The 17292-nt window shown below is 42.1% G+C and overlaps 1 protein-coding gene across 1 annotated transcript; it reads left to right on the forward strand.

Moving 5' to 3' along the window:
* Positions 12809–16283, forward strand: LOC110431002 (probable inositol oxygenase). Its single transcript, XM_021449433.1, has 10 exons — positions 12809–13088; positions 13224–13329; positions 14426–14712; positions 14859–14918; positions 15008–15060; positions 15229–15351; positions 15468–15537; positions 15627–15705; positions 15847–15928; positions 16034–16283. The coding sequence occupies exons 1-10, from the start codon at positions 13058–13060 to the stop codon at positions 16058–16060; spliced, it is 918 nt and encodes a 305-aa protein (XP_021305108.1). The 5' UTR covers positions 12809–13057; the 3' UTR covers positions 16061–16283.

Below are 17292 nucleotides of genomic sequence, written 5' to 3' on the forward strand. Positions count from 1 at the left end.
GAAGACGTGGGTCAGTTTTGCACGCATATGGACAATAATAAACTTGCCTAGCTTGTTGAGCCACAATATATACATCTTCTCCTTGATAGAAGATGTCCTGTCTAGTTTCGACTATCCCAAGTTTAGGGGACTTTCTCAATATTGCAGGATCAAACCACTGGCACTTGAATATGACTGGCTTAGGTGCTTTTTCTCCATGGTATTGGAGCTCATATATTTCTTCAACTATGCCATAATAGTCCTCTTGCTCAGCGCCTGGCTCAACTTCTCCAGGCGTAAATACTCCGGTATTCGTCGTCCTTGGATTGGGACGATTCTTCTCATAGCTTGGGGTATGAAAGCGATATCCATTCACATCATAAGCGTTAAATGACGAGACCTTATAGTCAAAGCCTCTAGCCACTTGTCGTAATTCAGCACTTATAGTCAAATCCCTTTGGCACTGCAAGCTCAAGCATGAGAAAAGAAATTAGGCAACTAGAAACACCAAACTTGGAACGAGCCAAGTTGGTCAGAAGGTACCTTTCTTTGGAACCATGTAATGAAATCAGGCGAACTATGTTGAAGAAGGGTCTCTCGTTCATGGTCAGAAGGTGGCCTTGAATGATGCCAGTATTGATCAAAAAATTCCCTACACCAACAAGCAACAAGGTTGGATGCAGAAAATTTACGAAGTATGTAACAAGTTCATCGAGAATTTACCTCTGATACTTGTCGACTTCGTCAAGGTTTGTCAACACGTAGAGCATGATCTTGCGCCACTCTGCATTGGTCAAGAACTTTGTGGCTGCTCCACTTGATCTCCCGCGTTGCCCTTTGAATAGGCTGAGGGTCGATTCATTTTCATCCTCGTTGTAACGAGAGGGTGGATTATGCACGCTTGGAAGGTTCTCACTATAATATGATGTTGTGAAGTTTGACACCTCCTCACGAATGAATGCCTCTGCTATGGAAGCCTCAATCCTACCTTTGTTTCCACATTTTTGGCGAACAGTCTTTAGACATCTCTCGATTGGATAGCACCAACGGTTCTGCACGGGGCCCCCCAATCGTACCTCATTCGGGAGGTGCAAAATCAAATGCTGCATCGACAAGAAAAAGCCAGGTGGAAAGATCTTCTCCATCTTACAGAGTAACTCGGGTGCTGTTTTTTCCAACTCCTCAACCACTTTCAAAGATATCTCCTTGGCACAAAGCTGGCGGAAGAAAAAGCTCAAGTCTGCCAGCACCTTCCAGACATGCTCAGGGACGTAGCCTCGAACCATCGAAGGAAGAAGCCGCTCAATCCATATATGGAAGTCATGACTCTTCATCCCTAAGACTCGGCCAGTATCTGGGTTTGCTCCCCTCCTAAGATTCGCTGCAAACCCATCAGGGAAACTTAACGTCTGCATCCATTCTATCACTTCTTTCCTGTGCGCCTTTTCCAAGACGTAATCGTCCTTAGGTCTTTTCCATGATTTCCCGTCTCTTGGAGGCATCATTTGTAGCTTTGGTCTGTCACATAGTGTTGCCATGTCCACTCTGGCCTTAGGGTTGTCCTTTGTCTTGTCAGGAATGTCCATGAGTGTTGCCCAAAGTGCTTCAGCGACATTCTTCTCAGTGTGCATTACATCTATGTTGTGTGGAAGGCGAAGGTCATCAAAATAGGGAAGCCTCTCCAACCCCGACTTATGAGTCCACATATGTTCCACACCATAGCCCACAAAGCGATCTTTGTTTGGCTCATCTTTCTTTGGATTAACTTTCATTCTTTTACCCTTCTTTGGATTATCTTTCTGCATTGGGACCACGAGAGCATCTATCTGAGCATGAACTTGGGCACTAGTCATCTTTTGAGGTATAGGATCGGTCACCGTGACCCCTTTCGTGAAGTTCTTGATGTCTCCTCTAAATGCATGGTCAAGAGGGAGGAACTGTCGATGCTTGTCGAACGACGAGAACTTGCCACCATTCTTCAACCAAATGAACTGTACAGCTGTCTTGCATATCGAGCATGGAAACTTCCCATGGACACACCAGCCGGCAAATATCCCATACGCCAGGAAGTCATGCATGGAGTACTGGTACCAAACAAACATTCTAAAGTTCTTCTTTGTAGCTCGGTCGTAAGTCAATACGCCTTCATTCCAAGCCTTGATCAACTCATCATAAACAGGCTGCATGTACACACCCATTTTGTTTCCCGGGTGTCCAGGAATTATCAACGTCAAGAATATGTTTTGCCGTTGAAGTAGGACACCAGGGGGGAGATTGAGGGGGATAGCGAACACAGGCCAACAAGTGTATGGGGCCGACATCATTCCATAAGGATTAAACCCATCCGTTGCCAGCGCAACACGTACATTACGTGCCTCTTCATCTTTGTCACGATGGTTGGCATTAAAGCTTTTCCATGCTTCACCATCTGCTGGATGTACCATCTTATCAGGATTGTATCGAACGCCATTCTTGTGCCATGTCATCTGTTTTGCGGACTCCTCGGACATGAATAGTCGTTGGAGCCTCGGTATGATCGGAAGGTGTCTTAGGACTTTCATGGGGATATTCTCATTCTGCTGCTTCTTTCCATCACCTTTGTCTACCTCTACATACCTAGAGGATTTACACTTTGGACAGTACTTTGCATCATTGTGTTCTTCCCTAAATAGGACACACCCCTTCGGACAACAATGTATCTACTCATATGGCATCTTTAGTGCCCGAAGGAGTCTCGTTGACTCGTGCAGGCTGCTCGGTAGATGATGACCCTCCGGAAGTAGGCCCCCAATAATTGCCATCATATCATCGAAGCAGGCTCGAGTCATGTTGTGCTGGGACTTCAACCCTAGTAGACGCCCAATGGCATCAAGTTGAGAAACTGTTGTCTTCTCATGTAGGAGCTTTTGTGCCGACTCTAACATGGCCAAGAACGCCTTAGCGCTCGGCTCTGGCTCCTCCTCATCCCCGTGCTCGTCCTCCGTAGGCCTTTCCGCGAACGTCGCATCCTCATAGTCACCTAACCATCCTGCTACCCCGCCATCACCATCAAATGTCTCCAAGTGTTGTCTCACGGACTCCTCTCTAGGACAATAGGGTTCACCATGGCAAACCCACCGGGTATAGTTTGGCATAAATCCATACTTGCAAAGATCCTTCATCATGACTTCCCTTGTTCTTCTTTTTTTGTTCTCACAATGGCTGCAAGGACAGAACGTGTCTATCGCTCCCTTAGCTGCCTTAAATGCATGTTCCAAAAATTTCTCGGTCTTATCCATCCATTCACGGGTCATTTGAGTCTGACTTGAGCGTCCCGTGTACATCCACTCACGGTTATCCATCCTCTAGCATATACACATAATGGACTAATATAACCATCAATCGAATTTGCACGGCGTGTCTACTGTCTAATAGGTGAGGATAGGTCCTAATCCCACCCGCAGATGCGTAGATAAGGTTAGTTTTCATGCTCTACTCCAATCCAAGACGAAATTTTGGCAGCACCTCCCCGCTGCTCTCCCGATACACGTCCTACAAGGGAGAGTGTGTATCCGAAGAACAATAGGGAGGTGGTGCCAAAACTTCATCTTGGATCCGAGCAGAACATGAAAACTAACCCATCTACGCATCCGCAGGCTGTCCAAAAAAACGTGGACAATCCAAAACAGATACGGTTATAGTTATGTAGAGATCCACATAGCTCAAACAGTATCTGTTTTGGACGGGAGACACCTAACTAGGCTATACCGATCTACGTACGACAACGATAAGGAAGAGAGCTCAATTATACCTACGGTGGTGGTGGAGACAGGCTAGCGGTGCAGTGGCGAGTCGGTGCAGTGGCGTGGCGATGCAGTGCAGGCACGACCGCAACACCGACGAAGACGACCAGGGTCACTGAGGTGCTCTGGGTCCCTTCTGATAAGTCTTGCTCTACAAAAGAAGAAACATATCACTATTAATTCAAAAATTCGACAGAACATCTTATATGACCTATATAACTAGTTTCTTATGTCAGTGTATCTAAAATTTGTACTGAAAAAATATCCAGAAAATACCCTAAAAATTTGTTCAACACACAGAAACTGAACTGACATGTCTCTGGAAGAAAAGAGATAAAAACGAACTGGAAGAGCAGCAGACCATCGGGAAACTGACACTTCGACCCTGACGAGCACCTAACACTTGCTGACTTGCACACAATTGAGTTAAATCTGGTGCTGCTGTAAACAGAGAACTGAGATGAGGAGCTGCTCTCGAACTAGTAACCAGAACTGCAAGTAGCGGCAAGAGCTGCTCTGACCGCTTCAACAAGAATCAGAAAGGAACGATGGTCAAACGTGAATACTACTCAGGCTAGTAAAGATGTCTAGGTTTTAGACATCCAACATCGCAAACTTATTCTAAACCTTCTCAATTTTTTATCATAACCTCTACATGCGATAACATGACGTCCAGACAAGTTTCTTTATTTTTGGACTTTTTTCGGATTTTATATAATTTTAAAACACTTTTTCCGTAAGTTGTATCTCATGTTTCGATAACAAGATGTTTCACATTTGATTTGAGCTTCTGGATACGGTCTTAACATACACCAAATATCGTTAATATAATTTTTTGAATACAAAAATTCTATTATTTAATGCACCTACAGTTCAAATTCGAAGTTTGCAAAAAAATCAATGAAACGAAAAAAAAACTAATAAAATATACTAAAAAAGTTTAAATATCCCTAAATTTGAACAAGAAGTTTGAAATAATGTAGGAAGGCAAAAGAAAAAAATTTGGGCAAAAAAACAAAAAACAAAAAAAACTTCCCCGAGTGTCTTTCCTGGCTCTCGGGGAAGGGCCTCTTCCCCGAGTGCAAAACTCACAGCACTCGGGGAAGCCACCAGTTTCCCCGAGTGCCTGTCTTTTAGCACTCGGGGAAGAGGCCCTTCCCCGAGAGTTTTTTATGGCGCTCGGAGAAGAATTTTTTTTCATTTCAAGCTCCAACGGCGCCGTTTGCTTGGGACGTCAAGGAACACTTTTCTTCTCCGAGTGCTTGTCTTCCCCGAGTGTTGCGCTCGGGGAAGAACACTTTTTCCGAGTGTCATTCTTTCCCGAGTGCCAGGTAGGCTACGGCACTCGGGGAAGCCTCTCTTCCCCGAGTGCAATTCTTCCCCGAGAGCAACACTCGGGGAAGACTGGGTTCCCCGAGTGCTCGATTTTTGGCTCTCGGGAAAGCCTTTGACACTCGGGAAATTTCGTTTCTCCCGTAGTGCAAGTGCCCCATGGAGATGGATTTTGTGACTCCAAACAGTGTTAATTCAGAGCCATATGAGATCGCAAGGGCAGTTGATTCTGATGATGATCGTCCTGTTGGAGAGCTAACAAAAAGTGATGTTGAAATGCTGAGGCGTATCTTTCTTGGGCATCGTGATCCTAGAGTTCATGAGTTCAGTGATCTTACTCATTCAGATTAGGTGTGTGCAGAAGGCTGTGATGATGAGCTGCAGGTAGCTCAAGAGGTTGGTCTAGAAATGATAACAAAGAAGGGGAGGGTTTTCAAGGACCTCCCAGCATTGAAGAGGTGGTTGCAGGCATTTGCAGCGATATGCAAGAGATCTTACAAAGTCCTGCATTTGTATGTGGAATGGTGTTACATGGTTGTGTGTGACAAAGAGTGCTACCCTTGAGAGTTCGTGCAAGGAAGCAAAAGTTCACCGAAAAGTGAAAGATCACAAAAGTTATCAGGCCACATACTTGTGCTTCACATGACCTCAACATGAAGCATCGACAATTGACATCTACCCTCATCGCCAAGCAATTAATGGGAATATTGCAAGGAGGGACCAACATGAAGGTCGCAACAATTATAAGGATAGTTATAGAGGTGTATCATGGTTATAAGATAACTTATGGTAAAGTCTGGAGGGCTAAGAAGCGGGCATGGAAGATGATATATGAGAACTGGGAGGATGGGTATGAGCAACTTCTAGTACTTCTCAATGCAATCAAGGCGATGAATTTAGGCATGCATTATGAGTACATCCCTAAACCGAACGCATAGAAGGATGGGAGGCAGATATTCTTCCATGTTTTTTGGTGCTTTCCTAGCTCAGTGTGTTGAGGTGATTAGGCACTATCGTCCAGTCTTCTCCATTGACGGTAAATTCTTGATTGGCAAGTACTGGGGCACACTTCTGATAGCCATATCCGTTAACACAAACAACAAGTTGGTTCCTTTCACATTTGCATTGGTTGAGAAGGAGAACCATGATAGTTGGGGATGGTTAGTCAAAAGAACTATGTACCCTTGTTTGGTACATGTTCTCACATGCCATTTCATATGTTCTCACATGTCATTTCATGTTCTTGTTGTTGGCTCCAATTAACTAAGGCATGTTAGGTTTAGTGCAGGACCTCTGTACCCTAGCTTGGTACATGTTTTTGACATGCTATTTCATGTGTTGTGTGGTGTGAATTATGTAGTCCGCGAGTTCGTTATATTTTATTTGCAATACTTCAACTCATTTTATTGCCTTTGCAATATTGAACTAAATATAATGACTACTAATAATGAAACCATAAACACATATGACAGGTCCAATAACATTTGAAATACATGACAACATACTAAATAACACAAAACATTCCCTAGGGACACCCATACTTAAAGTGCATTACATGATAACACATTGCAAAGTCTAACACTAAACAACATTGTTCATGAATAAATCAAAGAATTAGCAAGTTATGTAAACTATTAAGTGCAACGAGACCAATTTCTCTTTCTCTGGGCATCGGGATTCTCCTCCATCATTGCCTTTGCTCGGTGCACAAGCTCAAGCTTCTTCTCCCTCTCCTCCATGTACGCAGCAACATGTCTCTTTTTCTTCTCTTCCTTGTGCTCCTTCTGTAGAGCCTCCCCTCTATGTCTCTTCTCTAATATCTCATCACGCTCCACATATCACTCCTTTAGGCCTTGTAGAAGCCGCTTGTCCGACTCCTTAATCTCAGTGTCGATCCACTGCTCAAATTCACACAACGGTGGAGGGGTCTGCAACAAAGATAATTGTTACAAAATAAATAAATCATGTTTTATATGACATAAAATACTTAATGCACAATAAAAATTTCTCACAATAAAGTTACTGTGGCGCTATTGTGGTGTAGGCTCCCATGTAAAATTGGAACACATCTAATACCTCTGCTTATAGGTTTCCTCATCTTTAGAAATTTCTACCTTGCAAGGATCACCACAAACGCATATGGCTCTTGCAACACCATTAAGGAGAGGCTTTCGATCCTAAGGACTTCCGATCGTCTGGCCATAGCTACAGTTGAAACAATTTTCTGCTAATAGGCGAACCAAAAACCATTAAACCCTAAACCTAGGGTTTACCAGATAATACACAACAATGAATGCATACCTTGGTTTGCTAGCCTTTCCACGCCTTAGCATCCTACAGGTGTATATTGAAAACAAATTTTAAAAAGAACATGAAATCCTAAGTAGTGACGATTCTTATGTTTGAAAATACGAAAAATATATACCGAATCGATGCAATAAAAACTAGTAGGGGAGAGAGGATACCTTGCTCTCGAAGATCTACGAATCAAATCCAAGTTTTCTCGGTCGAAAATGGCGAATCATGAGGTAAGGGAAAGTGGTGACATAAGAAAACCCGAGAGCGAGGAGAAACAAAAGGAGGAAGCCTCAGGACGGAAGAGGGGCTGGCCATCCATTTAAACAGTATCTTGGTGCCAAGATCCATAGCACCAAGCTTGGCGCCAACGGTAATGGTGCCAATGATGACAGCGCTAAGGTGCCCGCCATGTTAGCTATAATGACGGTATGGTAAAAAAACCATGGCGTCAATGGGGTTGGCACTAAGAGCATCTCCAGCACTACTACCTAAAACTGACTACCTAAATGTCTATTTAAGTAGCCACTTATTTTTATACTACCTATATTTTACCTTTAACTCCAGCAGTACTACCTAAAATATGCCTCCTAAATTTTTTCTGCAGTCCATGACATACGGGACCCATGTGTCATCTTCTTCCTTGGCACCATTGACGAACTCGGCCATCGAGAGGGCCGACCAGGGCCGCCACGCCTGGAGAGCCCACGTGCCGGTGGCAGGGGAGGGGAGTCGCTCGCACGTCGCGCCTGGTAGCTGGCGGGGAGGAAGAGCCATGCGCCGGTGCACGGGGGATCGAGGGGAGCCGCTCGCGTGCCGCGCCTGGGCCGGTGGAGAGGAGGAGCACACGCACTGGTGGCGCTGGGAGGGGCCATGGGTGATTCAGCCGTCGTTCCTCGAAGCAGGGCCGACGTGGGGAGGATGCACGCCAGGGTAGAGGAGGTTCACCAGGAAGGGTTGGTTCGCCATCGGGGTGCAGGGCCGGTAAAGCACGGGGGGCTAGAGCTCCGCATCTAGCAGTCCGGGGAAGGTCGCGTGTGTACGAGCGCCTTCGGGAGAGAGGAGCGTGGGAGAGGAAAATAGGTAGAGAGATTTGTCGGCCCAACAAATGTAGGTAGTGGGAGAGAAAATTTGTTGGCACAACAAATTTAGTTAGGCTAATAGGTAGCCTATTGGAGTGCATTTTTTGGCTTTCACTACCCAAATATAGGATAGGTAGCATGTTTAGGTAGTCTGCTAGAGATGCTCTAAGACGTATTACCTTGGCACCAATGATGATAGCGTCAAACCCTAGGTTTAGATTCTGAAATCAAAACATTAGGAACATATTTGAGAGGATCTTTCAAAAAAAAGACAAAAAAAACAAAAAGGGCTTGAATTGCAGCGCACACCACACCAGCCCGAGCTCAATTTAGCTTTAGGGGTGTTTGGCACGGCTCCTCACGAGAAGCTCCTCTAGAGGAGCCGGAGCTATTTTGGCGCCGAAGCCACAAATTGTGGCTTTGCCAAAACGGCTTTGACTCTCTACTTTTTATTAAAAATAACTTCTCCAGAAAAACGTTTGGTAGTCTGGAAGGCAAAGCCGGACGACCAACAAGTGAGTCCACCTCCTCTACGCGTCTGATGAAGTGAAGCGCGTCGGTCCCCTGCTGGAGACAACCAAGCCAAGCAGATAAGATGCGGTGTGATACGCAGCAGGTACGCAACACCGCCATGGCGTTCTGGCCTTGTGCCAATTGTCGTGTGTAGCATCGTAGCCGTGTCAAATATTTGAAGGGCTGAGCCGCTGATGAGGTGAATGACAAGAACAAGAGCTTAGGGTCAAATCCTTGTCACTAAAGCTGAATCGAGCTTTAGTGATGTACGTCTAAAGGTTATTTATTTTTTTATAGTGGCAGTAGTAGGTAATTTTCTTTAGAAAACAAAACATATCCAATGTCCATTATTCTTTATATGATGATTAGAGTAGGCTAAATAGATGACCATTTGTTTCTTATTTTGTACGAGAATTTCAAGAATACATCTCTTTTTTTCTATGACAATGTGGATGTTCTGTTGAAGGAATCTGATTAATAATAATGTAAATAGATGTGGTGTAATCCTTTGTATTGCACCTCCGTGGGTCTTTCAAATGTATTTAGTTAAAATCTGAGCTTAAATTATATCAATTCTTGTTACATCCTTCTATAACATCATGAATCTATATTTTTGTTTTACTTTTGATCTTATTATTATTGAATTGTTTTATCCACACGTTAAGTCCAAACTATAGTCCATATTATATTGTATTTGGATTTATTTTGTATTTATTATAAATATATAGGGTCCTAGACTACACCCTTTTATATATCCCTTACTAAGTGGTTTACTATAACATTACGGTAAATATCTCCATGTGTTATAGTAACCCAACTATCGTGTGTGTATATATTATCGTAAATTAGTATATAAAATTATCGTAAATGGAGGTGGCTACAGAATAATATATTTTGTAGCTACCTACAGAGTATACTATATATATATATATATATATATATATGACGCGTTTCTTTTACACGCACGTGTAGTTACTCTCATCTATGTATCTCTAGATTTAATGTGTGTGTGTGTGTGTGTGTGTGTGTGTGTGTGTGTGTGTGTGTGTGTGTGTGTGTGTGTGTGTGTGTGTGTGTGTGTGTGTGTGTGTGTGTGTGTGTGTGTCTAATAGGATTCTTTTATAGAAACATATAGTGCTTATAAAAATAAATTATCACTATTGATACTTCATAGTGGTTCATAAACTTAATTATCTAAAGTAATCACTTTGACATTATTGATATTTCATAGTGGTTCATGAACTTCTCTAAAGTAATCACTTCAAATTTATTACCATCATCAAGTACTAGTATAGCTTATAAGTAAATTGCAAGTGTTGTGTTGTTGGCATGTAATTTGTTAAGAGAAGATTTCTTCACCATTAACAAATTCTTATTAAATATTTATTCTAATGCATGTATGGTTACTTATTAGTCACCCGGGCAGCATATAGCATTTGTGATTATTTTAAATTTGATGTAGACCTAGGTAATCTAGAAATACACATATAATAACATATTATGGTTATCGAATTATTTTTCCATAATCGCTTATATTGGTATTTTGACATAATTTGGGAGATACTTTGTTTGTTTTTAGAAACAATTGGTGTGGGCAATTTTATATAAGTTGAATTGTTTACTCGGTATCATCGGGTTATTTAAAGTCAACATTTATAACTACAAGGTGCCTAATTTAGATGGAAATTGTCATATGCATGTTTATATGTTAATTTATGTACTGTATTTTATTTTAATGATAGTGGTAGGTAATTTTTTATAGAAAAAATGGATCTTATTGTCTTGGTCTCTTTACGCATGTTTATATAGTGGAGGCTACATCGGTTTCCTTTATAAGGTCAAATAAACACCATACATTACAGATTATGTGCTACCATCTGAAAATAGTATACAGTATACCATGCTACAAATTTTCAAGGTACGTGAATAGGGCCTTGTTTAATTCGTGAAAAGAAAATTTTTAGGTGTCACATGTCGGAATGATATCGTGAAGGGTTTTCGGATACTAATAAAAAACAAATTACATAGCTCGTCTAGAAACTGTGAGACAAATTTATTAAGCCTAATTAATCCATCATTAGCACACGTAGGTTATTGTAGCAATTATAGGCTAATCATAGACTAATTAGGCTTAGAAGATTTGTCTCATGATTTATAAGTAAACTATGCAATTAGTTTGTTTTTGTATAAATCTAACGCTCTATGTATGTATCTAAAGATTCAATGAGATAGAAAAAAAAATTTAGGATAAAAAACTAAAGGAAAAGACTACTTCACCACCTCAACTATGGGTGGTGGACTACTTAACCCACTCAATTTTGAAACCGGACGTTTTACCCTCTAAACTTTTCAAAATCATTCAAATAACCCCCCTCAGGCGGTTTTCAACAGTGGTTTGCTACAATAACCATGATTTTGCTACAATAACAGCAGTTTTGTATTTTTCTTTTTTTATTTATTTTAGCTGATTTTTTGAAAAATCATAGAAAAATTATAAAATAAAAAATCAAATTTGTTGGACTCCATATGAGTAGATCTACACAGTGAATATATAATGTGGCATACTTTAGTACAAAGTTTTTGCTGTAATTTTATAGAAAATAATATGGTGATCTTGATCTATTATTTTCTGTGAAATTATAGCAAAAACTTTATACTAAATTATGCTATATTATATATATATATATATCTACTCATGTGGAGTTCAACAAAATTGGATTGTTTATTTTTATGATTTTTCTATGATTTAGTACGATTTTTCAAAAATTCAGCTAAAATAAATAAAACAATAAAACCGTTGCTACTGTAGCAAAATCATAGTTACGGTAGCGAAACCACCTTCAAAAACCGCCTAAGGCCTTGTTTGGATGTTGTCGGATTCACTTCAATCCATGTGTGTTGGTGTGGATTGGAGTGGAATTTAGTTCAAATTCCACTCCAATCTACCTCAACACATGTGGATTGATGTAAATCCGACTACATACAAACAATGCCTAAGGGAATTATTTGAACGATTTTGAAAACTTCAAGAGATAAAACATTCGGTTTCAAAATTAAGGAATTTAAGTAGTTTAGCTCCATAGTTTGGAGAGTGAAGTAGACTTTTTCCAAAAACTAAACCAGGCCTAAGCTGAGTTGTCCCCCTCGTCCCTCAAACCAGCCCACGAGGCCAAGACAATACACGTGCTGCTTCAACTAGTCTATTCAGCGAAGCACGGTTGCCCCCCCACACACACACACAAGAAAAAGGAAAAAAACGCTCCAAGCTCAAAGGGAAGGAGGAGGCAGAGAAAAATAAGGAAAAATAAATACAACCCAATAAAGAGTAGAAAAAAAATAGAGATCTTGTCTAGTTCGTGAAAAATTTTAAATTTAACTATGGTAGTATTTTTATTTGTATTTAGTAACTATAACCATAGACTAACTAAATTAAAAAATAAATTATATAATTAGTTATTTTTTATCTATATTTAATGTCTATGTATGTGTTTAAAGATTTAACGCAACAAAAATTTTGAAGTTTTTTGAAACCTAAACAACAGCAGAATTGCAGCATGCTAGCGCAACAAGGGAGAAAGAAGGGTCAGTAGTACCAGTACCTACCACAAAGAGCGTGAGGTGTCGCTGTCATCCACAGGCGCAGCTCCACGCCATGGCTGAGTCACCCCCCTGTGTCCAGTCCTAGCACATCCGGATCCCCCGGGCTCCGGCGGATAACGCCACCACCCCCTCTCTCGCGCGCCGATCGTCGGTCGGCTCGGCTGGGAGGATCTCCCGCGCTCTGCCTTTTCTTTTTCTTCTCCCCTGCCCCTGCCGCGTCACCCACAGCTGTTGCCCGGGCCTCGCAAGCTACCTCTTGCCGGCTCCGCCTGACACCGGGGGCCCCGCGCCCCGCCACCTCCTTCCTGCTATAAATACCGCGCGGATCTCGCCTCCGGAACCAGGCCATCGCTGTTGCCCTGTTTGTTCTTGGACCTCTCTGTTTCAGTTCTTCGTGCTGCCATTTTCGTCAAGGCTAGCTTCTTCTTCTTCTTCTTCTTCTTTTCTCGCGCAGCCGATCCGTCGGAGAAGAAGATGACGATCACCATTGAACAGCCTCAGTTCGGTGAGCTTCTGTGTTTCGTTTTTTTTTTCCTTTGTTTGTCAGTGCCTTCTCCCTGCTTGGCTGGCTACTGTGATGGGATGCGAGAAGATTCGTTTCCTGAATGAATGAATGAACGAATGAATGGTCATGGTGCAGATGCGGTGGCGGAGAGGAAGGTCCCCGCCGGCGGCGACCCCGCGGAGCTGGTGCTGGACGCCGGCTTCGTCGTGCCGGACGCCAACGCCTTCGGCAATACCTTCAGGTGAAACAGCCTACGTACTCATTTCCTACGGTGACGGTGTGTTCTTGGGGCATCGGCGACGTCAAAACAGAAAAGCCAGCAGCACAGCAGAGAGGAAAAGTAGTAGTGCTCTGTTAATTTCTCCTTCCGATCCATGGTCAAGACGGAAACAGATGTTTGCTCAAAAAAAAAAAAGACGGAAACAGATGCGTGACGGCTCTCTCTCCCTCTTGTCTTATCTTATAGTAATAATATAATAATAAATAAATAAATAAAACAGTCGACAAATCTACCCTTTTTACATCGCACGTCGGAAAATTGAGAATAATAATCGTATTTACATAAATAAATATAGCAGCATAAAATTATTTAGCCCAATCTTGTAACCATTCAACGGTGTTTTTTTCTTATAATAAATTAGTGAACGGTACAACCATGACTTCGAATATGGCTGTATTGTAGGACACGATCTAGCAAGAGGAATTTGTCATACCACTGAAAATTTTGTTATCAGTATATATGTTCAGATAATCAGATCAGATGCTTTTTGCAAATAAAACTGTATCATTCAGAACATAAACGGAGGCCAAGAATTTCGTGTGTCCGAGGGAGGGAAAAGGAACATACAAAAAGGACCGTTTTATTCGTTTGAGCCGGCTATTTAATAATATTTTTCTCTTATAAAAAATTAGCTAATAGTATATTTTATCATGATTTATCAGTCAAATAAACGAAACGTAAATAATGAACAGATTGGCATATGCTCCCAGACATTTCTGGATGTCCACGGCAGTGGCCCCACGTGCACCCATGATATTTTCGTGGTCACTGCCTATGATAGATAACACGATGGGTTTATTTATTTATTATCTCTGATATTTTCGTGGCCACTGTGCATACGGTGGATTTATTTATTTATTTATTATCCCCTTTCATTATTTTGATGTACGCGACTAATATTTCCTTTCTTTTTCTTTTAATAATGATGAAACAAAGTTTTAGCCGTGTGGCATGGATTAGTTTGATTTTTTTTATGAAAACTGAAACGAAAAGAAAAAGCAGGAGCTGAATCGGGAATCCTGAATTAAAATTTAAAAAAAAAACACTGCTGCTGCAGGAACTACGACGCGGAGTCGGAGCGGAAGCAGACGGTGGAGGAGTTCTACCGCGTGAACCACACGAGGCAGACGCACGAGTTCGTGTCGCGGATGCGGGCCGAGTACGGGCGGCTGGACAAGACGGAGATGGGCATCTGGGACTGCATCGAGCTGCTCAACGAGTTCATCGACGACAGCGACCCGGACCTGGACATGCCCCAGATCGAGCACCTCCTCCAGACCGCCGAGGCCATCCGCAAGGACTACCCCGACCAGGACTGGCTCCACCTCACCGGACTCATCCACGGTACTGCTTTCCTTTTGCTTTGCTTGCTGTTGATCGATGCAACTGTCAACTGTGTGTCGTTTTTCAGACCTCACCGGACTCACCCACGCATTTTTCTAACTCTAATGACAGAGGTTAATTTTAATTAATCGCATGCCATTTTTCAGACCTGGGCAAGGTGCTGCTGCACCCAAGCTTTGGGGAGCTCCCTCAGTGGGCTGTCGTTGGTAAGCAAGTGAAAACCACACAACTGACAAATGCAAGAAAAACTTTCACGTCTTCTTCCTCTGAAACAGTGAAACCTCTTAACTTTCAGGTGACACATTCCCCGTCGGCTGCGCATACGACGAGAGCAACGTCCACTTCAAGGTAAGCAACGGCTTAGCAGCAATCATGAAGCGATTCTGCATGCGATTGGGAGGATGCAGAGAAGTCACAGTCCAGTGCTGTAGTGCTCTGCTCTGTTTCGCTCCCCCCCTGAGGCCCTGACGGCCTCTGAATTCTGAATCCAAATGAATTCTGAATCCATTGTTGCAGTACTTCAAGGAGAACCCTGACTACCACAACCCCAAGCTCAACACCAAGTTTGGGGTCTACTCCGAGGGCTGTGGCCTCGACAACGTGCTCATGTCATGGGGCCATGACGACTACATGTACCTGGTCAGTATCTATACGCTTATCCTTGGGCCCACATTGTTTCTTTAGCCTACCGGCACCGCAGTGTTTTCTGAAAAAGAAAAATACTGACATGTGTGTGTTCATCTCTCTCTCGTCAGGTGGCCAAGGAGAACAAGAGCACCCTTCCTTCCGCGGGGCTGTTCATCATCAGATACCACTCATTCTACCGTAAGCCCCCTCGCTCATCCTCTTTTTGTACTGTATATATATGTATGTAAGGAACGAAAGTTAAGTCAGGATACATGCATTTTTTGCAGCTCTGCACAAGCATGGAGCCTACATGCACCTGATGAACGAAGAGGACAAGGAGAACCTCAAGTGGCTGCATGTGTTCAAGTAAGACAAAACAACACCAGATCAGTCAGTTGCAGATACTTACTCTACTTGATATCGACGAGATGTGGACACTTTATATATATATACAAATATGTAATTAACAGCTGGTGCATTCTGTCCTTTTTTTTCTTGTTGCTGCAGCAAGTATGACCTGTACAGCAAGAGCAACGTCAGGATCGACGTGGAGAAGGTGAAGCCCTACTACATGTCCCTAATCGACAAGGTATGTACATTCTGATATGAGCCTACTTGTCTGAATTTGGCGTCGTCGTAAATCGTAATCACATTCTTATATGAGCCTACTTGTCTGAATTTTTTTTTCCTGCAGTACTTCCCGGGCAAGCTAAGATGGTGAAAAGGGCGGTCTGGACCTGGAGGCCGGCCGGAGGGAACCCCCCAAGAACTGTCCCTAAGAGTCCATGTACCATAATAGGGTACTACTGTACAGTGTACCCATTTTGTATCGTGCAGATCAGAAGCTCCATGCATGCCATGCAAATTCGAATAAAACTTGCCTGCGTTTGTTCCTTGCATGTGTACGGGAAAAGCTAATAAGTGGGCGTCGTTTCGTTCTAGTACTTCCCAAACTTGTGGTGTGTGTGAAAGTGCCTGCTGGCTGCTCTTCAATACTGGTCCTAATAGTCTAATAATAGTAGAGAAACTGCAAAGAGTACTGGTAATGGGGCTCTCCAAATCCAGAACCGGGATCTGTCAAAGTTTGTGGTTGTTGCTTTGGGCCTCTTTGATGGGCCTGAATCTGATCCTAAGAAAGGCCCTTGATCCAGCCAACGATTTATGGACATCATTCAATATTATATTTTTTCCAGAGGACACACTTCAACAATTCACATTATAAATATTACAATAATATTTTCTAGTAGTGGATGTGAGAGAAGTTAAGTTGATCATTATGCACATAACTGTTATACCATAACTCTTAATGGTTGACTTCTGCATATGAAGTATGATGGTGATAAACTTTTATATTAAAATTATAGAGCTTAATAAAATCTATAACTTTGCAGATGATAAGTTATTTAATTGAACTTATCTAGAGTGCCACAAATGCTTTTTAGATTCTTATATTTTAAAATTCAAAAACTAGAATTTTTGAACGGCTTAGGATGTTGACGTGGTCTATATAAAAGTTGCAGTTATCAATATGATCTATAATCTATAGTTGATATTTTTATCTAAAATCATTTAGAGTCCTAAATATTCATTTTATTTTCTTACATCTCAAAATTGAAACTATATAATTTTCAAACGATCTCCATATAGATCGTGTCAACGTCTGTAGTCATTTAAAATTCTAAATTTTGAATTTCAAAACCTAAAGAAAATGGAATAGATATTTAAGGATCTAAAATGTACTTGTCTAATTTTTTTACTGCACTACTTCCCGGCAAGCTGAAGACGGTGAAACAGGCGGCCTGGACCTCGAGAGAAACCCTGCCTGAACACTCAAGAGTCAAGAGCTTAGTTGTCTGTTTTTTTTTTTTTTCCTGCAGTATCTTGTGCTTTCCAAATCCAGAACCGGGGAATGGTCCAAGTTCGTGGTGGTTGCTTTGGGCCTCTTTGATGGAC

This window comes from Sorghum bicolor, chromosome 10 (assembly GCF_000003195.3).
Source record: "Sorghum bicolor cultivar BTx623 chromosome 10, Sorghum_bicolor_NCBIv3, whole genome shotgun sequence".
NCBI classification, from domain to species: Eukaryota; Viridiplantae; Streptophyta; class Magnoliopsida; order Poales; family Poaceae; genus Sorghum; species Sorghum bicolor.

Coding starts and splice junctions, on each gene's coding strand:
- LOC110431002 (XM_021449433.1), top strand. CDS start 13,058: ATGACGATCACCATTGAACAGCCTCAGTTCG. Junction 15,061..15,228: donor AGAGCAACGTCCACTTCAAG/GTAAGCAACGGC, acceptor CCATTGTTGCAG/TACTTCAAGGAGAACCCTGA. Junction 15,929..16,033: donor ACATGTCCCTAATCGACAAG/GTATGTACATTC, acceptor TTTTTCCTGCAG/TACTTCCCGGGCAAGCTAAG.